Below are 26,409 nucleotides of genomic sequence, written 5' to 3'. Positions count from 1 at the left end.
TATTTAAGACTCATTCCATTTTTAAAGAATTTGAAAATCATTCGTGACTGTGGCGATCACCAAACGTTCTAAGTTTCTAACATTTCCCAATTTAATATTTGTACACTTTTCAAATTAAATTATTATTAATAATCTCTTTACATTTTTAAACCCCAAAACTGTAAATGAGAAATACGTATTACTCATTTTTATTAACTCCCACCACGTCCAATTTGACATCAAGCCCAAGTCGTAGTACACATTTCAGACAGAGTATCAGAAAAGTTTGGCCAACAGCCAACTAAAAGTAGAGATAATGGACCCTATACAAAAAAGTTAGCTGAAACATACTGCATATTGTTAATTTAACATCAAAATAAATAAATGAATACAAATTCATACAGATTCAAGTTGCATGTTACAACATTGCCAGCGCCTATTTTATGATGGAAAATCAAACAAATTCGTTATGAGTTTGCGTCGTCTAGCCGTTGGAATTTGCATGAAAATTATAACATAAAATGCGCTAACCATTTATAAAGGTTCATTAAAATGTTTGTTTCGATTGCCAAAATAAAATGAAAAAGGAATTACTGCTCACTCTAATACTTACGAGAGACCAAGAACGAATCGGTGGCTGTAAAAATGGCTTCAGGAAAAATTTATGGGCTAGGCAGCTGCTATGCATAGCCATATGGCTGGGCAGATGAGAGCAATGGCATTTATAGTGCCGCCTACACTCTTACATACCGAAAGGAGATACGTTTATACTTGTATACATATGTGTATGTACAAGTATGCAAGTACTATAAACAACAATATTAAATTGTACCTTTTTCTTTTTTTCTTTTATTACATTATTATTATCTCTGGCAATAAATGTCAACGTCAGCGAGCCGACAAAGGACATGGCGACAATGACGACAAGCACAGCGCAGTATGTACATATGTATGTATGTATGTATGTATGTATTTGTATGTGGGTGTGAGGGTGTGTGATTGTATGGGTGTATGGGTGTATGTTTCATGTGCTGTTGATGCTGTTGATTGTTTGTTACTTTGACTATGCAAACAAAAATAACAACAGCAACAGCCACCTTACAGTAAAGTTGCAAATGTATGGGTGGGTGTGATTGAAGGTTGAGGATTGAATGAAGAAAAACAGAAGCAACAGACTGTGTTGCCGCCAATGAGCAGAAAATGAATAAATGTACATGTTTGCTCAACGACAACAACAGCCACAATGGCCACTGGTCATTGCAATAATTTAAAACTTCTTGTCATACGGCACAGGCAATCCCACATGCTCCTGCTGATGATGATGCTCATGATGCTCGTGGTGGTCATGGTGTTCATGATAAGAGGACTCGTCATTTTCCTCGGGATGGTTGCGAATCCACTCCAATGATTTCAGAATGGCCTCCGGAATGGGTGGGGGTGTGGGCAAGTGTTCGCCCTGTGGCTGGAAGCCATTCTCATCGGCCGTATATGTCAGCTGAATGAGTTGTCCGTCTGGCGTATAATATTGCGATGAGCCAGATGCATAGTAACCGCCCACACCCTGCTCCTGTTGTGCAATGCCATTGGTCGTCTCGAACTGATAATTGTAGCTGCCATCTCCTTGCTTCAGCTCATTGTTATAGCTGCGTATCTCGGCGTGTGCATCAGCTGGATCTGAATGCGAGGCATGCACCTCGCCAATGGCCAGAGCAGTGGCCACAACAAGGGCGACGATAGCAACAAGTCCGACGTTTTGCTGCTCGGAACCAATATTAGAGAGGAGGAAGGAAGATGGAGCAAGAGAAACAACAAGCATTATTAGCAGTCACTTTCCGTCCGATTATCCTGCGACTTACGATCTTAAACATTTTTGCCCAGCTTGGTTGGTTGATTAAGGTTTTTGGTTTATGGTTGTTATACCCTTAAGAGCTAAACTGTGTTTGATGTCAGACATGGCCATGGCCGGCAATTTATATACATACTTGTAGCTTGAAAATTTGCTTTACGACTGTCCGACGATGAAAGCGTAGAGAAGAGTGTACATGGTCTGGTATGTAAGCGTTTGTGTGTGTGTGTGTGTGTGTTTATGTGAGAATGTGTGTGCAACCATTAAAAAGCTGCCAAAAGTGCGCCCGGGCATTGTTGATGTTACTGATGATTATGATTACTGTAGCTGGAAGTCAAAAACGGTTGCAACGCTTCCAATTATCCACGCTCTTAGCCACGTTCAGTATGTCTTTCAAACAATCAACCACAATTTTCATTAGTATTTTCAAGTGTTTGTTGTGTTTACCGCTTCAGTGTGCGTAAAATGAAAACGAAATGAGCCCCAGTGACCAAGCAGCCCAGCGGTCGAGTGGCCAAGTAACCAAGTGGCCAACGAACCTCCAGCACTTTTAACCGAATTAAGCAAAACGCCCGCGGTTCAAGAAACTCTCTGTGCTCTTTGTCTCATTTTTTTATTTTTTATTTTGCCATACGAGTAATTAAGTGATTGTGTTAATTCATTAATTATACATCTATTTTGGGTAACAGCGCATTTAAAATATGAAAAGCTTAATACATATATACATTCATAAAAACTACTCTTTCATAACGATTATTTTTTATAGTATTTTTGTAATGTAATGTGACATGTGTAAGATTAGCGAAGGGGCTTACGAAATCCAAAATGTAGTCATGGATCAACATGGATCAAGATAAGGCTACGGTGGGTGTGTCACGGATCGGAAAGTTGAATGGCCCATTAAGTGCATCTAAGAGCAGCTGCTGAAAGCGGAATCCACAGACAGTCAGACGATCATAAAAGCTTTTCCAGAGATAAGCATGAAATTAGTAGCATAATTGGCTAAACAATGATAGGTATCAAGATTCGGAGTCAAATGTATGTGCATTTGAATGTTAATTCTGCTAAGAAAGTAAATTAGATTGCCGACAGACCTGACTAAATACTTTGCTGACTAATTTAATAATTTTGAAAATGATGGGAAGCCATCTATCATTTTTATATTATCTACATTTATATTTATTATTGTATTAAAAATTCAAAATGTTATATACACGTATATGTATATTTAGTTTATATACCATAGATTTATTAAAAATACTTCGAAAACATATCTCTTAGCATTCTTTATCGAGGCTGAAGAAGATATACCATTTGACTTTTTAGTTTCAATTCTGAATAGGAAATACAATCACAAACTCAAAAGTTAAACACATTCAATTAAAAAAGATTTACACTTTATTTAATTTCAAGTGTCCGGCAAATACAGATACCTGGGTACAGGGTATTTCACTGCCGGGCTTGCTCGACTGTAGCGTTCTCTCTTGTTTTATTTTATTTTGCCCCCCTACAAAAAATTTTGCCACATAAAGTTGACCACACGTTCATTATTATGGCGCACTATTTAGCCTTAAAATGCAACTGAGTTTGAGTTGTTGAATTTTTTTCATTGATAATATGCATAAATTATTATTTAAATGCATCGTGCATTGTTTAATCAAAATTTTAATTTTTTGCCCCCTTTGGTAAAAGCTGCGTACGCCCTTGGTTCTTAGTATTGTGTTTCTCTAAAAATTGATTGTGTGATATGTTAATTCCTCTGTTCTTTCAGGCCGAAATAATTTTATAGAACCTTTCAGATCAACAATATACTTTTTGCCTCTTCTGCTCAAAAGAGGCAGAGGAATCAGCAGGCCCTGGACAATCCATTTTGTATATTATGATCCAATTATTATTATTTATTATTATAATTAATATTTATCAAACTCTTAAGCGAACTCTTCCCCTTCTAACAAAAAGAATACATTTTCAGTTAGCTCGTAGATAATCTCTGACCTGAAACTAAACAAAATATCCAGCAGTCAGCCTGAACATCTTTGAATAATTAAATTACTTAGCTCTAAAGTGTTTATTGAGTTTAAGCGATCACTTTCATTAAAAAATACAGTTTGGTTTCCAGTAATTCTTGCTTCATACACAAATACTTATATTTGTACTTGTAGTAATTCGATAACTTGTAGTTATCCCATAAAAATGCGACAAATCATTTAATTAAAAATGTCTTAATATTTTGGTTGCTTTGGGCTTAGAGCATCTGGCCAACATTAACACTTCCTGATATTTTCGATTTCATTCAATTTAATCTTTTAACTTGTCTTTATCGATTTAATGTCTCACATCTTGCCCAGACGAGTTTTACGCGTCCACCCTAAGTTAATATGTAAATTTTAGCAACACACAAAATCAATCTACATAAAGCACAAAAATAGTAAAACACGTTTCAGACATAGTGGTCAAAAATGTGATGAGTTCACAGCCATTGTTGCTGAGCATCCAAATTAAATCCATCTGAGCTATTATCGTACAAATTTGACGATCTAGACGAAAGAGCCCCCATATACGCGAATTGTCCAAACATGTTCAACAGCAAACCACGTGCTTTATAAAAACAAACTTGAAACATGCAAATTAAATAAAGTGTATAAAAATTCATTAACAATGAAATCAACACAATCAGTTTATAACGTAAATTAAAAGTAAAATAAATTGGAAAATAAAAAACGACCAAACTTGACCTACAAAAAAAAACAAAGTATCAACAAGAACGTTGAAGTAATTTAATTAAGCTGGCACGAAAAGTTTGAAACATCATTTTACCATATAAAGCACATAAAGTATTTTCTTTATTTATGTTATACTTTCGGTAGCAATATTGTTGTATTTTGCAGTTGATGTTCTATCTTTCAAACCAAATGCTTGGCGAGCACATTTTAGGTGAAGTTCTTTATTAGTTGTAGTGAGCTAATCCGGTTTCACTGATGAACGTCTAAATACAAAAATTCATCGTGCATAAATTTAAAAAACTTACTTTTCACAGATATTACCTTACAATACTAAATACACAGACACAGGCAAAACGTCGACAGATCTGCCAATTAAGAGGCAGAGGGACAGACTGGCAGACCGAAGTTTGAAAATTTCCCAGACAAATGAAAAGGCTGGCATGAGCATGTGGTCTGAGGTCCCTTTCCCTTTCCTTGTACTGCAAACTTTATTTTAAAGTCAAAGTTTTAATGCTTTTTGCGATTGTATAAACAATTCATACAATTTACAATTACTAACGGAAACTCAAGCACACTATTTTGAACTTAAGTTCAGTCAGAAGTAAGACCTTTACAAGATGCAGCTGCAAGTTTCAATGCCCCTTTGTAAGTAACGGACAGCAATTAGCATTGAATATCATATATTAGACAAATATGAAGGTCATCAACCATCACAAGGTCATTTCGAAAGTCGATGACATTGTATAGCTGCTACCACTGTTCCATACAAATAAAATTTGAGTTTATTGGCGCTAACACACCCAGCAGCCAACGCAGCGCAGTGACGCTCCCGATCTACTAAACGAGTATGTATATAAATAGTGTGCATATAAATAACTCTTAATGCACATATAAACAGTTGTACGTATAGTATGTGTGTGTGTGTGTGTGTGTGAGACTGTTTTTCGGATGCGCTCTACTGTATTGGGATGAGTAGTAATAATAAAAATAAAAAAACCAACGCCAAGCCAATGAATCCAAAATTAATGTATGGCTTAACAGGCCATAGTACGGCATGGTTAGGTTCATATGAATTAACTACATATGTAGATATTGTATACGAATATGCTCGTATGCATCCCGACCTAGACAATTTTGAGAGTTCACGCATATTTAATTAATTAAATGTATCCAATGACTAAATGTGGAGCGCACAAATGACAAGCTGGTCAATAAGAAATGGATTGAAAAATAAAATGATACAAAATAAAATTAATTAAATAATAATACGTAGGTGTATGTGTATATAGTATAAAATAAAGTTGATGCGCCTGGATGACCTTCAGCTGGACTTGTCGCCGACAGTGAATGTGGGTCAATTATGTTGCGGGTCAGGTGAGCGTCCGAGACATATGCACCATGTACCCCGTTTTTTGTGCGCTCAATGAGCGTGAAGATGGATTGATGCGCTGCCCTAATGGACTATACCAACAACAACAACAACAACAACAACAGAAATAACCGAAAGGCGTAGGCTGTATGTCAGTCAAGTGCTTTACATCTTTACAAAAGCAAAAAAACAAAAAACGAAACTGCTACCCGGTACACAAGTATGTATCTTGTTCGTTTGCTAACTTGGTCGCATTGGCGCGACATTGGCAAGGAAACGGCCTAGCGGAACACAACAACTTTTGCTTTCGTTAAAGCTTTAAAGCCGGCCATGCGGCAGCAGACAGAGAATCGGAGCCGGTTTCGAGCATAAAATCGTTAACATAAAAGCAAAGTAACGCAACGACAACAGCAACAAAAACAATACTACAAATACATACATATAGTACGAGTATGTATAAGAAGAGTTGCGGATGCCTCGTCTTGACCACGTTGACTTTGGCCCGCCTGACCGCATCTTGTTACCAAGTTCAATATAAATACAAGTATGTGTGTATATCCATTTATATACTTATTTACGTTAACATACACAAAGCTAATACGAACAGTCGCGAGTTGTTGCTAATTTGGTTTCTTTTCTCAACTTTAATTGTTTTGTTTTAATTGTAATTTTATATATTTTGAAATTATATTTTTACCCTATCCCATGTATTGCTGACTCTTCGTCATTTAACCCGCTTTAGTTCTCAGAACTGTTATTCCAAATTTTGCCGTGTTTTCATGGAAGGTTAACAGGCTTATAGTTAAAGAGTCAAGAGGTCGCGAGGGATCTACCTAATATTTTCAAGAATTCCAAGAGGTACAAAACTTGTCTCAGTTATAATTTAAAAGAGTGAAAACCTCCCACTAAACAGTGACAGCTAAAACAAAAGTAGTTTTTTAACAATCATAAGCTTTTTTATTTAATTAAGCCTCTGGGGCAAGGGGAATATCAGCGCCCTGTGGCTGGAAACCATTCTCGTCGGCAATATAGGTAATGGTATGTGACTGACCCTCAGGGTCCACCCATGTGAAGGATCCACGTACTGCAATGGCTTCGTTTTCGCTGCCAGCATTGTTCAGTTGTCCTTCTTCTTGAGCATTAATGCCATTGGAGGTCTCATAGCTAAAATGAAATGAGGAGCATTTATCATAATAGGAACAGTATATCTATTTTTGTACAACTTACGCATATTTGTAGTTTTCGGGACCAACATCAGAGTCACTGCGCAGGACCTGTGAGTCGGCATCGGGATTTGCTGGTGCAGCCAAAACAACGGCGAAGAGGGCAGCAAAGACAATGATGAACTTCATGTTGAGTTGAGTATTCCGTGTGTTAGTCGAACTACGAATGATTCCTTGAGCCGAAGTTCTCGTGTTTTTATAGGCGATCGCACCTATTGTGACGTCCAAGCCAAACTAGTTTCATCAATTAGCAATATTTGGTTAAGTAATTAGGCCTACAAAAATTGATAATGTAAATTTATGCAGCTTGTCGCAGACATTGCCATGCCGACAGAATAAAGTAAAATGGTTTTATGTTTGACCAGAATCTTAAAAGATCATTTTACATATTTTATTTTTATAACAAATTATTGATTTTCATTTATATGCTATACATACACAAAAAAACTTGGACAAATCAAATGAATAACAGATAAATTAGTTTATTTCGCTATCAAACTAAACAATCAAATATCTTGATAATAATACTTATTAAAACGCAGCAAAGTATTGCTTTTAAAACACATACTTACGAGGGCAAACGAAATAATTCCAGCAGGACATGAAAATGACTTCCTACATTAACTCGACGTTTGTATTATATTTATGTGTTTTTATGTGTTTCCGCCAAAATTTGTACCATTTTGATATTATGATTATCGTTCAGCAACCGATTAACCAATTAGATATTAGTGCTTTTTATACTCTGTACCTACAAGTATATGAAATTAGATTTGCGGAAGGTGAAAAATGTATATGTATTTTCTTTACACTTCCCCCCTGTATGTATAATCATCTATATCTCAGAGACTATAAGTGCTACAGACACAAAATTTTAATCCAAGATATCTAATATGAATACGCAGAAAATGTGTATTACAGAATAATTTCTATAGTTATTCTACAAATATTTATAGAGTATTTCAAAGTCGGAACACCCAACTTTAGCTTTCCCACTTGTGTTGGGGACAGAAATTTTCATCAAATGAGAATGCTAATATCTTCGTAAACAACCATTTTGAGGAGCAGGACGACGAATTCTTTTTGGAGGGGTTATCACCATAGTCGGCAGAACATGCTATGCCCTCACACTATTCTATTATTAGCATACAAATAATCTGTAAAGAGCAGTTCCCACAAAGAATATATACACATACATATATTCGTGATCAAAATGATATGTCAATTGTTAAGGTAGTTATAGCCATATATTTAATCTCTGCCCAAGCTATGCCCGTAGTGGTTGCTGATTTGACTTAATTTTGTAAACACGCATATGCTATGTAAACTGTACATAAACATATGTCTCCACTTATTTATGTACATATGTATTGCATATTTTTTATATAACTAATCAAATTTTTTAAATTAATTTTTAAAATATATTTTTTTAATTTTGTTGGGTACAGGATATTTCACAGTCGGGCGAGCTCGACTTTATTGTTCTATCTTGTTTTTATTTAAAGACCTAATACCAATTTTTTGTTTACATTAATTGCATAAAAACGCGCAAGGCGGTAAGGCAAACGTATAAGACGCAAGATCACACGACAACAGCATTCGTTCTTCCTTTTCATTTATAAATAAGCGAAATACTGGGAGTAATATGAATTGAGTAATATACAAATACATCATATTTATACATTTTTGAAATCATGCATTACTTTCCTACTGAAAACACAATTTCAGTTGATCAACTTCAGCTCCGTTTAGCTAATTATAGTATTACAAAAAAGTCTTATCATAGACTCAAACTGACGCATACCCCTTAATTGTAACATATTCCATAATTAAAGAGAAACCAAAAATAAATTTTTTATATTCTTATCATTTTTTATTTAATTAAGCCGCTGGGGCAACGGGAATATCAGCGCCTTGTGGCTGGAAACCATTCTCGTCGGCAATATAGGTAAGGGTATGTGACTGACCCTCAGGGTCCACCCATGTGTAGGATCCACGTACTGCAAGGGCTTCGTTTTCGGTGCCAGCATTGTTCAGATGTCCTTCTGCACTTGCCGAAACACCATCGGAGGTCTCATACCTAGATATTACGGATATTAATCACTATAGAGACGATCCGATGTACTTATTTATATACAACTTACCCATATTCAAAGGATTCAGGACCAACATTAGAGTCACTGCGCACGATCTGTACCTCACCTTGATTGGAAGGTGGAGCAGCCAGAGCAACAGCGAAGAGGGCAGCAAAGACAATGATGAACTTCATGTTGAGTTGAGTATTCCGTTTCTTAGTCGAACTACGAATGTTTGTCTTCTGACGAAATTCGCGGGGTTTTATATACGATCGCAACTAATGTGGCGCTACAAAAACTAGTTTCATCAATTAATAATAATAATACATATATCTTTGGCTAAAGCTAGTTCCACGAAGGTCTTCCCAATGTTAATGTAAATTTATGCAGCTCATCGCAGACATTTGCATGCCTAAACGCCAAAATTTTCAAATAGAACATTCAAAGAGGATCTTACCTTTTATGATTTAAGCTGTGATTTGTGTAACATGCTTAACTAGTATTCCATTGATGGCGTCATAACTACATTTAAGGAGATGTTTATGCACATACTGTAAGTAAGATTCGCTTATTGGCGGTTCACCAAACATGAATTTAGAAAACAGATAAATGAATTATTAGTATTAGTAATTATTATTATTAGTACAAAGAAATTAATACGACAGTCATAATACGCCAATTCTTTCAATATCCTCGAAAATGCTGTTTGCAGTTTCTTTTCTTGATTTAATTGTTGTTCCTAATTTGAAGGTTTGATTTAAAAAGGGATGCTATTTAAATAACAGATAGCACAGTAATAATATTGCCCACGTGAGTCACGCCGCAAACTGCACATCTCTTATTTTCTTATCAAAACGAACAATTTCCCCATCTGTAACTACAATCGCTTATGTACATACACATACATGTTTACATATGTATGTTAAAATCATCTGTTTTTGCCTGCCACGAGCTGCCACGACAAGGTCGTTCATGTGCCGCAAAGTTGTGGCGCAAGTTAAACCTTCTGCGTATGTTTTCGTCTTTTTCATTTTGGGGCACACTTGAGGACTTCGTAAAAAATGATGGCGTTGACCTAGTGCATAATATTCTTAATCGATTTTGAGAATTGATTAAACGACGATTTATTATAAAAAATTGTTTGGACAGTTTTGTGTTCATTTTATGAATACAAATGTACATCGTTGAAAACTTTGAATTTTAACTTTTCGGTACCCTCATCGCAATTTCCGGCCTGCAAACATTACATTTTAAGCATTTTAAATAATTTGCGTACTTTTGAGAACATCGCGGTATTGGTTAATTCACATAAATAATGTCATGAATGTGCTGCCCAAAGAAAAATGAACCAAAGGAAAAAAAGGCACGGCCTCGACTAAAGGCAGACTCATTGATAAAAGCAATGGGGTAGGTGAAAAAGGTGCTAATGAAAAATTACTAACATCCTAAATACAAATTGAGTTTCACATGTTCATAAAGCTGCCAATAAACTGAATGTAAATACCGCCAACAAATTTACAATAAGCAAGAGAGAAATACTAATAGACAGTGAAATACTCTGTACCCAAATGCCTCTTCCATTATTTTATACTATGTACTTGTAGTTACTACTTATATATGTACAAGTATATGCGTTGTTATCAACGAGTATAACAGAATCAAATAGAAAAGGAAGTCAAACTCTCTAAAGTTTCTTTAATCTAACGACTAGGCGGAAATTTAAGTACGAAAATAACGTATGTTAAGTTAATGTAGTTTCAGAATTGTGGACAGTGTTCCAGACATTCTGCTGCTGTTAAGCCGTTTAAAAAATCCAGACGCCGATCCAGACGAATTCGCTTTTCTAGGTCGATATGTCTCATCATGCTGATTAGGAATATACGTAAGTATATACTAAAAGTATATATACTTTATGAAGTCGGAGATGAAAGAGGCAGGAGCTGTTACATACTGTGCACAAATCCTATATACCCCTTTTGCCGTTCGTACAGGGTATAAAAAAATGAAATAAAAACCAAACCAAAATGAAACGAAAGCGAAGACGGCAACATAAAATTTATGAGTTCGCTCAGTGCCCCAAAATAGTGAGACAGAGTGGCAATTGCATGAAGCTTGTTGTATGTATGTAAGTTTGTATATACTCGTATGCAGGTGTGTTTGTATGTAAGTTGGAGATATTGGTTGCGGTTGCTGATGCTGTTGCCGCTTGGGCCTGGCCCAAAATAATTGGCGTGGCAAAATGCTATAAATGCGCCAGCATCCCGTACAATTCACATTCGTTCTCGCTCCGAGTTCAAAGTAACAACAGGCTCCAACCACAGACATGTACAAAATTGTAAGTAAAGCGCACTTCACCAATCTCAATCAAACGAGGACACCCATGACAACCAAATTGCAGTTCATTTTGATAGCCGCAGCCCTTTTGGCCTTTGCCCAAGCACGTCCGGATGCCTATGATGCAGCAGCGGAGACACGCGATTTTAAAAGCGACCTTAAGGAGGATGGCAGCTACAGCTATCAGTACCAGACTTCCAATGGCATAGCGGCCCAGGAGACGGGTGTTGGTGGCTACTATGCAAGCGGTTCCTCTGCCTACTATGCGCCCGATGGCCAGCTGGTGCAGTTGACGTACACGGCCGATGAGAACGGCTATCATCCCAGTGGTGCCCACCTGCCAACACCACCACCAATTCCGGCAGCGATACTAAAGGCTTTGGAATACATACGGACACACCCGCATCAGGAGGAGCGACAAGGAGCGCAGCAGTTGAGATATCGCCCTTTAAAGTTCTAAGGCACTTTCATATTTTAAATAAATTGCTCATGAAGTATTCATTTGATCACAACCCATACGTTCTTTGCCAACTGTCTTCAGCTTTCAAATCTTTCAGCAGCATTTCTTAAAGTGCTACGTAAATCCAGCATGTGCCTCTCAAGATACACTATAATATCATGTTTTCTTTGATAGCCGTCAATAATGTATCCTTATATTGCGGCTGGGAGATGTTTATGTTGTCTATTGCTCCTTTAGTAATATCATTATGATATCATTTGATTCCCACAAGAACAAACAAAACATCAGTCTATATTTTACATCTATATAGTATAATACATACAAGTACATATACCTTCCGTAAACTTTATGGAATTAAAATTATTACCAATTCTTATTGCCAGAGAAATCAAATGTACTTATACCCTTAGGTTTGTCCATTCAACTGTCAATTCGAGTATCTGAATCTCATAAATATTCTTTATAAGTAAAAGTCACTAATCGTAGCCTCGCCTTTAAAAAAGAACAAATTTAATTTTAAACAAGTAAAAAAGCTAAAGTCGGGTGTTCCGACTTTGAAATACTCTGTACATATGTTTAGAATAATTATAGAAATTAAAAAAAGTAAGAACAACAAAATTTTTTGATCGATTTTACCTCAAATTTATTTATGGCTATAACTTCTTGTCAAATCGGTCTATCATGATGAAACTTGGCATACGGACACATAATTACTAACTGGGGGTATTTGCAAAATTTTCGAAATTCCAAGAATTACGGGAGTTAGAGAAAATCGCGATTTGCATGGGAGAGGGGGGGAGGGAGGGAAATTACAAAATACACATTTTCTGCGTATTCACATAAGGCATCTGGGCATTTGGTGTCCCTAGGTCTTATAGTCTCCGAGATATAGGCGATTATACGAATGGAAAATCGGGAAAACCCCCATAGATAATAATTTAATATAGCTTACATTCATCTCGATTTGCTCGTTTCCATAATGGTTTACCAATGCAAAGCAAAGTTGCATGCAAATTCGGAAGCAGTCCCTTAACGATCCGGGCTCATCTGGCTAGGGATAGTTGAGTTGAAGTTTTATTACCTCTGAAGAAATCAAACCATTAAAAAATTGACAAACCCGAACCGCTGAAGTCCCCATGTTTATAAAGCAACTTAAACTCCAATTCTTCGGAAATGTCCAGATCGTAAAAGTTGGTGTTCAGATTTAGTAAGTGAGTAAAAATATCGAAAATTTGAGCATAAAATGATTCATTGAACCCGGAGTAGTTTCGTTAAAATATCGTAAGAATATTCACGTGTTTAAATATTTTAAATTACATTCATGGAATAAAACAGGAAAAAACGCTACCGTCGAACAAGCCCGACAGTGAAATACCCTATACCCAGACAAACTTCCGACCCAGCCTTCTGTTAAACGAAGAAGAAGAGCGAACTTGATGCTGCAGTTTGTGAGCATAGTACTAAAATGAAATTGTTTTGTTTAGAACTCTAGAATTGATGGTTTAATAAAAATAAATAAACTCGTGTAGCCTAGGAACTAGGAGTGTCTACATACCAAGTTTTGTTAATGTGCGCTTAGCCGTTTTCGAAATCCAAGAGTTCATCCAATCGGACGGACGGACGGATGGATATTCTAGATCGATTCGTCTCGTCACGCTGATAAATATAATAATAATAGAATATAACTTTACGGGGTCGCAGATGACTCCTGCCTGTTACATATTTTGCACAAGCTTAATAACCGTTTTTACCTTACAGTGTATAAAAATTAAATAACAATCATTTTAAATGAATATGTCCAAATGGATACTTACTAAGAAACCATACAATGGAGTTGACAAACTCAAATTTTAATCTAAAAAAAAAAAGTCTAAGCTTTTATTCTCTCAGCTATTGTGGGGATGAAAATTACACCCATTCTTTAGCATAGCCATTAAAACCACGCAAATTTGTGGCCCGGAAGCACAACTAGTTCTGTCAAGTTCTTGGTGCCGACCGGTTATATCGATTTCATTTACTCCATAGCAATATGTTCAGAAACGCTCACATGCACACGATTACACACAGACAAGATCCAATTTTACAATCTAAGCATGGTATGCAATTTATTAAAATTTCATCTTAATTTGCATAGTTCTTATTATTTCTTCAATATTTGGTTTGCATATTAAAAGCTTTCGTTTTCAACATTTTACGTACTACACTTCTTTTGGTCTAGACTTCTATGAATAATCGCGCTTGGCTATGTCATTTGCATAATACACACCCATGGATCCCATTCATACATATATGTATGTACATGTATGTATGTAGCGCGTAGACGGGCTGAAAAGTAATCGGAAGTAATTGGACAGCACATCACTAATATAGAGTGGCTAAAAAATATAAATATTTTATACCTTATTTTTCTATAAGCAAGGGAGTCGCGCGTGAATAACAAAAACAATAAAATAAAAACTTAAACAAAACAATTAATATTAAGAGTGAAATTTTTTCGATAATAACTTTTCTAAGAATTGACCGATTTTGGTGAAAATAAAGACATAAAAAGATTATTTTATATTTATTATATGTGCAAAGTTTGGTTTATGTAGCTTAAGGTTTCTGTAGCTCTCCACCAAAAGAAACATCACAAAAATAATAATAATAATAATAATAATAATAATAATAATAATAATAATAATAATAATAATAATAATAATAATAATAATAATAATAATAATAATAATAATAATAATAATAATAATAATAATAATAATAATAATAATAATAAGGCAAACAAGAGATTAATAATGTTTAATATTGATGAACCGATTCTAGATGCACAAAGGAAACGGATGTTGAAATAAAATCTCATTGAGCATGACTTTCGATTTCACCCGTAAAATATATAAATGACCCAATAATGGAATAGAATCATAATGGAAAACAGATGAGAGATGAGATTAAGTACACAGACAAATAAGAACACGTAATTGATAGTTTGGCAAATAATTTGTTTATTTTATTCAAAATAATTAACCTTAACCTCAATACACCGTTTTCCACTATAAATAAGCACTTCAAAATAATCGATTTTCACGTCCTTCAGAATGGCGTTATGCAATTTTCCGGAAAGGTAATAGTCACATGGAGTCAAATCAGGCAATTATCGATTAGCCCGATACGAATTAATTGCTCATTCAATATATTCTCCAAATCGTGGCATCAAGAAGGTATTCAAAAATTTGACGACCTTTGGAGAAGGCAAAGCTAAGAATTAATTGAAAATTATGTTTTACCCGCTAAAGTTTTGTTAATGCCTATTCCGATTGTTTTTCAGCCCACCCTCGTACCATTCAATATGCTAATTAGGCGACCCCAGAACTAGTGTGAATTACTATAGCCGCCAAAAAGTTGACGCAATTCCACACGCGAAACTAATTTGATGCAGATGCAGAAGATATGGCAAAGCAAACTATCCAAAACTTTGAATACAAGAAAGAAAGAAACAACAAATTTGCTTTGATTTCATTTAATTTTGGTTTCATTCGCCGAAACTGGTTTGGCCGCTTATCGGCTTTATATTAGCATAAGTCCCACCTTGGCCATTGCCACGAACTTGCAACTATGCTCTATATTATTATTTAATGAGACAACAAATTAGAGCTTTTCCTTTCTTTTTTTTAAGCTAACTAATTCTCTTTTGCTCATTCCCGTTGTATGGATAAGAAGAAACGTTTAGGTCTACGTTTAGTTCCTGAATACTTGTGGGTCTTGTGTCTTATGTCTTGTTTGTCCATAGTATGCGTAGATATACTATAGATACTATCTCGATGGCCGACACAGAAATACGAAAAATATAAGAAGTTGTCCATGCGAGCAGAAATCTAGCCACACAGTTCCAAAATTCCGAAAGCTGATTGAATAAGAAAAGGCTATACATATTTTGAATTAAAGGGCTAAGAGAATTCGAGGGGTTACGACATCTCCACCCATCAAGATTGTTGCTTTGAATAAGTTTCCCATTAATTTTGTCGTTGCAGACTTTAAACCGATTTTTAACTTTAATATTTGTGATCCCTGGCAGATCACGTTGATTCAAAAATTCTGCGAGGCATTGTGTTGGCTTTCAGTGGGAGAAGAGCGATTTCACAATATTTCTAAAATCTTAGAAGACTAACAATTAACGACTGTCGGCCCATCAGCCATACTATCAATTTAAATTTGTCGTGTGCATAAAAAGTAAAAGTAAAAGAAAGTGTTAAGAAATATTTAATACTTGTACAGCCTATAGAGTCTATGGAGAATCAGTCGCAGTGTTAATTAAAACTATTATAAATTATAGCTTGGATAACTGCTTCAATAACGATTTGATGGGTATTCAATATTTTTGAATAAGTAGCAGTTCTTCTAACTACACATTTTCGGACAATGTTCCCATTAGTAGTATAAAGCCATTATTCCTATTTTCTTAAAGCCGTGCAACGGCACATAGCCCTAGTGTGTAAGCTTATGTTCAGTAAAGCTTGTGTCTAAGCTTAGGTGAAGTACAATGACATGGAAGAAGCTTTAGCGCTAAGTTAAGTTTTGAGCGAAGAAGAAGGCTTCGTGTTGCCTGTAGGCAGTCAAGGCACTTGAATACGACCTATGATTTCCTTTTGGGTGCCCAACTCTGATCGGTGAGTACAGCCAGATCATCCTTTCAACCGATATTAGATTATTAAAATTCACGATCAATTATATAAAAGACAAGGTCAAAATTAAATTGAAGGATGTTATTCTGTAGTGGAGGAAAAATCATAAAATAAACTCGGGTTGGCTAGGGATAAGGATAATTTGATAAATATGCGCTCAGCACTAATATACCTTTTTATACTTTGTATAACTAGTACATATATTAAAAATTGGCTTCCATGTTTAACCGAGGTTAAATGAGCTTTTCACTAGAGATGAGCATGAGTCGGCTATTTTCGGGACAACCAAATGGTATTTTTAAAACCCCGTCCGCGCGTCCTAGCCCATCGCCCAACATGTAATTTATGGATATACAGATATGTAAATACGCTTACATACATATTAAACACAATGTTTATTCATCAACAGAAAGTATAAAATGTTTTAATTATATTGTATATACATATACTGACATGACTTATAAGATAATTTGGCAAAAATTCAAATTGATTTAAATGGAATTAAATCAACATAGACCGAAGATGTGAATGGATTTTAAGAAGTATCAATAATAAGTAATAATATTCAATAAATATGCAAGCAATAATAAATATTATTTCAATTATGACCTTAAGAAAATAACCAATATTGATTATATCTGCTGCGATTTATTTTGCAAATAATTCGTTTTAAGTTACGAAAAAACAATTATATATGAAACACCACTTTCAACTGTGAAGTGTTTTTTTTTAAACAATATCCACAAATAAACGATATGTGTAAATAAAGTTTTATCGAATAATGTTAAGAGTTTTCCCATACTATTTAACCTTTGAATACATTCTTAGCTCAATTGAAGAAACTGTTAATTTGTCAGATGCCTACAAATACTTACATACATACGCAATGGGAAAGGCGATCAAAACCATTACAAAAACCGAAATGCTCATTTGTTGCCATACAGTCCACCCCGTACATGTATGTTTTCAAAGGAATGGAAAAAAACGCAAATAACTAAAATATGCTACGAGTATAAAATTTGCATGTCTATCTCAGAAAATATTCAAAATGATCAATATTAATTTTTGTTTTTAATAAAATAGCTTTACTTATGTACGAGTAATAAATTCATTTCTTTTGTAAAAGCGACGCTAAGCGAAAGCTATCAGGTATAGTATACAAATTTAAAAAAATTAAATTAGCTTATAGAACGCTTAGCGTTCAATCAGAACCACCTGTAGGCCCGAAATAAACTTATCATTTGCATAAATATGTATGCAAAGCAAGCAAACAACCAAACAACATTTTCACTTTCAAACGAATTTTACGAGTTCCCGGCTCCGATACAATCTTTCAAGGTAAGGCCAACAAGTATGGGCAATGTAAAATGTGATTACTTCAGTATTCTTTCTGTCCTTATATCAAACTGTAAGTTCCAATATAGATGAAATTGAAGAGTTTATAGTCATGTTGTTCACATAAATTAATTGCAGATAAACCGCTTTTTAATGAACATTAGGAAACAAGTAAATCCTGTTTTGATGTCTTATTTTGACCATTGTTAAAATATTAGCTCAGTTTTATGGGCCAATTTGTTAAACGCACATATTTCAACGGCTCACAGGCCAAGTACAAATAAAAGCGTTACGGACAAAGCCAATTAATTAAAATCGAAGCAATAAAAAGCTTAGCTGCAAACAAAAACCGTCGCGCTCGTCACTGCTCGTCGGACAATACTTGAGGAGCATTTGCTGAACAAGCGAAACTATAAATTATGCTAAATATGTACCTACCATATACATACTTATTTAAAATGCATTTAATCAAATCCGTGTTTGGGTGTGCCGCGGTCAGTTTGGCGGATTGGCGTGCTCCACTCACCTCCCCACCCTACACCACACCCTCAGCGACTCTGGCTTGAAGCAATGCCTTTGACTCGACATTGACATTGCCGCATGTGGAGATGCTTTTAACTATTGCCTCTCTTCCAATGCGTGGCCAGCCCACACAAAGTGTGGAAGACAGTCACCGCCACACTGTGGAATAAAACGCACAAAATTGCTCACAACATCGTCTTCCCAGCGATACAGTATACTTAATATAGGCACATATATAGTATAAGTAGTATACTTAATGGATTGGAAATATGTGTACCCATCGACCATTTTTAGCCAATGTTTTTAGGTGCACACCCATGGTGCGCTCGTCGCTTCAGTTGCGATTGAGTCGGGTGTGGTGGGGCTTAATGTACCGCTGCCTGTGTGTAGTTTTCGCTCTGCTCCAGTTTGACCAAAGCGATTTAGTTGGTTGTTTTATTGTTATTTAGATTAATTTCCTGCAGCTTGACGTAAAAGTTGTTGGAAGTGACTCTCAAGTGAGTCTTTAGATCGCGCAGCAGATTTTTTGTATAAAATGGTTAGTGATCTGCAACCAAATCATCAAACGATTCAGTGTTCCAGTTCAGTACACACAGTCAACTGATTCAAGCTAAAATGTTCCGTTTAGTAAGTGCCTTAACACGCATTAGTTATTATCAGGATATTAAAGATATTACTCTTACAGCTGCTCATTGCTTCCATTGCCATTGCTGGCGCTTTTGCTGTTGGTAACCCCTCGGATGCCTACGCCGAAACAGTTAAGAGCAATAGCGAGATTAATCTGGATAACTATAGATACGAATGGCAGACCAGCAATGGAATTTCTGCCCAAGAATCTGGCATTGGTGGCGACCATGCCACAGGTGGATTTTCTTACTACTCGCCAGAGGGTGAACTCGTTCAACTGAACTATGTGGCCGATGCCAATGGCTTCCAGCCAGCGGGCTCCCACGTGCCCACACCACCACCAATTCCAGCTGCGATCATCCGCTCCTTGGAATACATCAGAACCCACCCGCAATACGTTGAGCCCGAATACCCTCAACAGCGTGTTCAACAACGTGTTCAACAGCGTGCGCCTGTGCGTCAAGGACAGCGTCAGTTCTCGAAGGCTTTTGCTGGTTAATTCTGGAGAGCTGTGTAGCAAATAATTGGAATGAAACTGTGAATACTTGTATTATATGTGCGTATGATGAGAAATACATAAAACGAATTTTCTTGAAACAGTGCGTAGACATGCATTTTTTAGATACTTTTCATAAACATTTCTATACAATTCTAAGACTGCCAATTGAAAGAGAATAGAATTACTTAAACATTTAGGAAATTTACCATAAAATTAAACTAAGCAATGCCATTTTCATTATGTTGTAGGCTTTGCGTAAAATTGTAGTTTCATAATTGGAATAAAGCACCCCATCCACAGGCGAGCATGTTGCCTGAACTTGCTCTGCAGCACAAATACATTTTCCCACTAACGTGACGAGCAAAACGTCGAGCATTTAAATTCACCCGAGTATCCCCACTAACGTCGAACATTTTGACGAGCACAACAAGTTCAGGCCAAATGCTCGCCTGTGGGTGGGTGCTTAAGCTACATATTCAGAATAGCTCGTATTCATTGAACAAAATCACCGTAAACCACCTACATTAAAGAAATAATCATTCTTTGTTGGGGAAAATATCCTAAATTTTTAATCATGCTATCATTCCTAATATCCTAATCGCGATTTTTTATTACCGGATTACGCTTGAAACCGGACCTTTGTAGTGCTGGAAATTCCATGGCAATTCATCAGACAAATTTATAAAATCGGTAAAAGCAGTTTGAAGAATTTGTACGAATTTGCATTTATAAACTGTAACTCTATGAAGGCGAAGCCGTAGGTGTATGTAGTAAGTTCACCCGTCGGATTATTTCAAATTCATTTCGCCATCTGAGTTCGTGCAAAATTCAAACCACATTAAGTGACAGCTCTTTCTTCAATTATACTCTCTTTAAATGTGGAACATTGCGTATCACTCTATGTTTATTTGATAAACTCGCCATTACATACTCTTTGGATGGCCCTCTGAAAATATATCTCTATCAGCATTGGAAATTTTTCTATTCCTCTATTTCTAGTGCTTACACTGTGTATTTATCCCACACAACCACTGAAAACCGTCTTGGTAATTCTAGCCAAGCTTTGTCTCTATTTTACATTTGAAATTATTTGAATTAACTATTAAAAATATTAAAATGTAATAAACTTAAAATTAAAGTTGAGAAAAATTGCAAATTTTACTATGGATTATAGTAAATTAAACTATTTGTTATTTTAAATGGGTGTCCCGACTTTGAAATACCCTGTACATATGTGTAGAATAATTATGACTCGTGTGCCTGTGGAAAGCAGTAACAACAACAACAGCAGCGGGCACTGCTTGGTCATACATACATATATGGCTATAACTTCCTGTGAAATCGGCCTATCAATGAAAAATTCCAAGAATCACCGGAATTATGGAAAATCACTAATTGCGGGGGAGATGGGGGAGAGAGGGAAATTCCAAAATACACATTTTCTACGTATTCACATAAGGCATGTGGGACTAAAATTTGGTGTCCCTAGCTCTTATAGTGTCCGAGATATAGGCGATTATACGAATGGAAAATCTGGATAGCCCCCATAGGGCGGAAGGGCAAATCAAAAAAATAAAACAAACTTGCACAGCGTACACACATAAGGCATATTTGTGCAAAATTTGGTGTCTCTAGCTCTTATAGTCTCTGAGATCCAGGTGTTCATACGGACAGACAGATGGACAGACAGACAGGCAGGGCTAGATTGACTCGTCTTGTCATGCTGATCAAGAATATACATTACATTTTTCAGCTCGCGCAAACCTAATATACTCTTGTACATTTCTTGCACAGAGTATAATTAAATATGGTTCAACATTAATTCGCCTTCTTACCTCACCCTCTTTCCCATTTGAGTAAAGGTTTAAAAAAGGAGTTACATATCAAAGCATGTCACAAACTTACATACAAACCAATACTTAATATGCATACATATGTATGTACACTTAAAGTTGACAATAATTATCTTCCAGAAACTTTATCCGCTAAACAAAGTGTTTTATTACTTTAAAGTGAGAATACATAATCGGTTTCTTAGTTTTGGAAATTAAAATTATTTAACACCTCATGGGTGCGACCCATGTAGCGGGTACAAGCAACGACTGCTGGTTATAAATTTGACTATTTATGAGCACTCAGCGAGGCTTCTTAGACAATCGCGTTAATTGTTTTTGTTCTGTCACTCCTTATGTTCACATAATACAGTCTTAATTTCACACCCTCTATTTATATACATATGTATATATATATATATATATATATATATATATATATATATATATATATATATATATATATATATATATATATATATATATATATATATATGTATGTATAACATTGCTTTTGAGGACTTTTTATATGCATAGTGATTATTTCGGAGACTTTTGTATTGTTTGAGGACGCACCTCGAAATTTTTCCTGGCTTAACGTATATTTTGAGGACATTTGCAAATTTTATATGAATCAAGACATTTAATATGAAAATACAATTCCAGCTGAAATAAGACACCTAATTGAACCAAAAATATGCCTGTGTCATGTCTATGTATACGCCGTAAATTGTATTTTTTTCCATTTTAAATTTTGAAAAAATATGTATAACGCTAATTTTGAGGACACATGACATTAAAGCAATTTACTAAAAATCTGTTTTAATATTATGACAAATTTTGGTCTGTTTATCTTAACAGTATGTAATGCTAGATGAAAAATTAAAAAAATGTTCATCAAACTTGTATTGAATGGCTTTTTTCGATATATTCTTGTTACATGTTTCCACCGATGTGGCAACACTATATTATATATAGGCCTAATGATGATTTTGAGACCAGAACTTATGTTTTGACCATTTCGAGGACAGTGTCCCCACAATTTACGATGTGTGTAGTTCTGCACTGTTCTCAGGAACTGTTCCCAGTCCTTAAAATTATCGCTACGTCTGAAAATTTACTTTTGATGGAAAATTTCGTATTTCACATAAGTATATATGTATATAGTACATAATAAGTTTGAATAAAGTGAAATATATAGTATTAAGGTGCTTATAATATATCAGTGGTATATATGGATATACGAACTTGCTGAGAAAAATAATAAAATGACTGTAAATATTTTTCATAAACTTTCCAACATGAATTAAAAGAACAGTTTTTATACCCTGTACCTGTAGAATAAAAAGGGTATATTAGGTTTGTTCAAAGTATGTAACAGGCAGAACGAAGCATCTCCGACCCCATAAAGTATATACATATACTCTTGCTCAGCATGACGAGAGAACAGAATTTCGTATAATATCCATATTTCAAAAGCAACATAACCCAAACTTTGCACACGTAATTCGTATAAAAATATCTAATTTTATTTTAAATCTAATCCACAACGGTCAATTTTAAGAAAAGCTATTAGTGAAACAATTTCACTCCAGTATCAAGTTCGCTCTTCTTCTTCTTTCGGCTTCTGTAACGTTTTCTGTTGTTTTAAAATACAGTGATTTAAGCATCAATTGTTCCTTTGAATGCTATACGATATAGTGCTCCGAATTTGAGGCCATTTCAGATTATGTTAAGGCATAATATGAAATCCGTAAATAGATTTCAATGAGAAAATCTTAATAAACCTATAGTTTTCTAAGACTAAGAGTGATTTATTCACCAATCGTACTTATGGCAGTGATATGACATACTGCTCAGACTGTGATGAACCTTCAGATTATGCTTAGGCATAATAAAAAATCCGTAAATACACATTTTGGTGGAAAACTCGTCATATGATATACAGTTTTTAAACTAAAAGTGACTTATTCACAAATTGTTCCTTTGAATGCTATACGATATAGTGCTCCGAATTTGAGGCCATTTCAGATTATGTTATGGCATAATATGAAATCCGTAAATAGATTTCAATGAGAAAATCTTAATAAACCTATAGTTTTCTAAGACTAAGAGTGATTTATTCACCAATCGTACTTATGGCAGTGATATGACATACTGCTCAGACTGTGATGAACCTTCAGATTATGCTTAGGCATAATAAAAAATCCATAAATACACATTTTGGTGGAAAACTCGTAATATGATATACAGTTTTTAAGCTAAAAGTGACTTATTCACATATTGTTTCTTTAAAATGCTATAAATAGATTTCAATGAGAAAATCATAATAAACCATATAGTTTTCTAAGAGTAAGAGTGATTTATTCACCAATCGTACTTATGACAGTTATATAACATGCTGCTCAGATTGTGATGAATCTTTAGATTATGCTTAGGCATAATAAAAAATCCATAAATACACATTTTGGTGGAAAACTCGTAATATGATATACAGTTTTTAAACTAAAAGTGACTTATTCACAAATTGTTCTTTTGAATGCTATATGATATGTTGAGGCATAATAAGAGATCCGTAAATAGATTTCAATGAGAAAATCATAATAAAACTTATAGTTTTCTAAGAGTAAGAGTGATTTATTCACCAATCGTACATATGACAGTTATATAACATGCTGCTCAGATTGTAATGAACCTTCAGATTATGCTTAGGCATAATAAAAAATCCATAAATACACATTTTGGTGGAAAACTCGTAATATGATATACAGTTTTTAAACTAAAAGTGACTTATTCACAAATTGTTCTTTTGAATGCTATATGATATGTTGAGGCATAATAAGAGATCCGTAAATAGATTTCAATGAGAAAATCTTAATAAACCTATAGTTTTCTAAGACTAAGAGTGATTTATTCACCAATCGTACTTATGGCAGTGATATGACATACTGCTCAGACTGTGATGAACCTTCAGATTATGCTTAGGCATAATAAAAAATCCATAAATACACATTTTGGTGGAAAACTCGTAATATGATATACAGTTTTTAAGCTAAAAGTGACTTATTCACATATTGTTTCTTTAAATGCTATACGATATGTTGAGGCATAATAGGAAATCCGTAAATAAATTTCAATGAGAAAATCATAATAAAACTTATAGTTTTCTAAGAGTAAGAGTGATTTATTCACCAATCGTACATATGACAGTTATATAACATGCTGCTCAGATTGTAATGAACCTTCAGATTATGCTTAGGCATAATAAAAAATCCATAAATACACATTTTGGTGGAAAACTCGTAATATGATATACAGTTTTTAAGCTAAAAGTGACTTATTCACAAATTGTTTCTTTAAATGCTATACGATATGTTGAGGCATAATAGGAAATCCGTAAATAGATTTCAATGAGAAAATCTTAATAAACCTATAGTTTTCTAAGACTAAGAGTGATTTATTCACCAATCGTACTTATGGCAGTGATATGACATACTGCTCAGATTGTGATGAACCTTCAGATTATGCTTAGGCATAATAAAAAATCCATAAATACACATTTTGGTGGAAAACTCGTAATATGATATACAGCTTTTAAACTAAAAGTGACTTATTCACAAATTGTTCCTTTGAATGCTATATGATATGTTGAGGCATAATAAGAGATCCGTAAATAGATTTCAATGAGAAAATCATAATAAAACTTATAGTTTTCTAAGACTAAGAGTGATTTATTCACCAATCGTACTTATGGCAGTGATATAACATGCTGCTCAGATTGTGATGAACCTTCAGATTATGCTTAGGCATAATAAACAAGAAAGGAATGCTAAAGTCGAGCAGGCTCAACTCTTAAATACCCTGTACCACCCCACAAAAAAGTAATTAAATTAATTAATTAATTAATTAATGGATCAGAAAAAATGAACAAACTCGTCCTTTCTCGGTCTCAGGAGAATCTGTATACCAAGTTTGGTTATTCTAACTCTTATACTTTCGGAGATCCTTGCGTTCATACAGACAGACAGACGGACAGACAGACGGACAGACGGACATGGCTATATCGACTCGGCTTGTCATGCTGATCAAGAATATATATACTTTGTGGGGTCTACCAAGCCTCCTTCTGTGTGTTCCATGTGCACTCGCACAAAACTAATATACCCTTGTACCCTTTGGGTACAGGGTATAAAAATCCATAAATACACATTTTGGTGGAAAACTCGTAATATGATATACAGTTTTTAAGCTAAAAGTGACTTATTCACAAATTGTTCCTTTAAAATGCTATAAATAGATTTCAATGAGAAAATCATAATAAACCATATAGTTTTCTAAGAGTAAGAGTGATTTATTCACCAATCGTACTTATGGCAGTGATATGACATACTGCTCAGATTGTGATGAACCTTCAGATTATGCTTAGGCATAATAAAAAATCCATAAATACACATTTTGGTGGAAAACTCGTAATATGATATACAGTTTTTAAACTAAAAGTGACTTATTCACAAATTGTTCCTTTGAATGCTATATGATATGTTGAGGCATAATAAGAGATCCGTAAATAGATTTCACTGAGAAAATCATAATAAAACTTATAGTTTTCTAAGACTAAGAGTGATTTATTCACCAATCGTACTTATGGCAGTTATATAACATGCTGCTCAGATTGTGATGAATCTTTAGATTATGCTTAGGCATAATAAACAATGAGAAAATCATAATAAAACTTATAGTTTTCTAAGACTAAGAGTGATTTATTCACCAATCGTACTGATGACAGCTATAAATATGCATACTGGTTCAATTTGGATCAATATTTCAAAAGCAATATTAACCAAACTTTGCACTTGTAATTTATATATAAATATCTACTCTTGTTTTAAATTTTCAAATCGGTCTATTC

General features: G+C 34.8%; 5 protein-coding genes across 5 annotated transcripts; 2 read left to right on the top strand and 3 right to left on the bottom strand.

Moving 5' to 3' along the window:
• Nucleotides 1-1,246: 1,246 nt before the first annotated feature.
• LOC115632701 (pupal cuticle protein Edg-78E) lies at nucleotides 1,247-1,795 on the bottom strand. Its single transcript, XM_030529937.1, has one exon. The coding sequence runs from the start codon at nucleotides 1,793-1,795 to the stop codon at nucleotides 1,247-1,249; it is 549 nt and encodes a 182-aa protein (XP_030385797.1).
• Nucleotides 1,796-6,882: 5,087 nt separating this feature from the next.
• Nucleotides 6,883-7,269, bottom strand: LOC115632120 (larval cuticle protein 65Ag1-like). Its single transcript, XM_030529121.1, has 2 exons — nucleotides 7,145-7,269; nucleotides 6,883-7,081 (listed from the first exon to the last, which is right to left on the bottom strand). The coding sequence occupies exons 1-2, from the start codon at nucleotides 7,267-7,269 to the stop codon at nucleotides 6,883-6,885; spliced, it is 324 nt and encodes a 107-aa protein (XP_030384981.1).
• A 1,752-nt stretch (nucleotides 7,270-9,021) lies between these two features.
• Nucleotides 9,022-9,409, bottom strand: LOC115632121 (larval cuticle protein 65Ag1-like). Its single transcript, XM_030529122.1, has 2 exons — nucleotides 9,285-9,409; nucleotides 9,022-9,220 (listed from the first exon to the last, which is right to left on the bottom strand). The coding sequence occupies exons 1-2, from the start codon at nucleotides 9,407-9,409 to the stop codon at nucleotides 9,022-9,024; spliced, it is 324 nt and encodes a 107-aa protein (XP_030384982.1).
• A 2,129-nt stretch (nucleotides 9,410-11,538) lies between these two features.
• Nucleotides 11,539-12,009, top strand: LOC115632700 (pupal cuticle protein Edg-78E). The gene has a single exon (XM_030529936.1). It carries the CDS (start codon nucleotides 11,539-11,541, stop codon nucleotides 12,007-12,009), a length of 471 nt encoding a protein of 156 aa, XP_030385796.1.
• Nucleotides 12,010-19,157: 7,148 nt separating this feature from the next.
• On the top strand, nucleotides 19,158-19,668 carry LOC115632698 (pupal cuticle protein Edg-78E-like). Its single transcript, XM_030529935.1, has 2 exons — nucleotides 19,158-19,169; nucleotides 19,228-19,668. Exons 1-2 carry the CDS (start codon nucleotides 19,158-19,160, stop codon nucleotides 19,666-19,668), a joined length of 453 nt encoding a protein of 150 aa, XP_030385795.1.
• Nucleotides 19,669-26,409: the final 6,741 nt, after the last annotated feature.

The sequence above is a fragment of the Scaptodrosophila lebanonensis genome, unplaced genomic scaffold, assembly GCF_003285725.1.
Source record: "Scaptodrosophila lebanonensis strain 11010-0011.00,11010-0021.00 unplaced genomic scaffold, SlebRS2 tig00001415-arrow-pilon, whole genome shotgun sequence".
Classification (NCBI taxonomy): Eukaryota; Metazoa; Arthropoda; class Insecta; order Diptera; family Drosophilidae; genus Scaptodrosophila; species Scaptodrosophila lebanonensis.
This window is presented reverse-complemented; position numbering and strand designations above follow the sequence as displayed.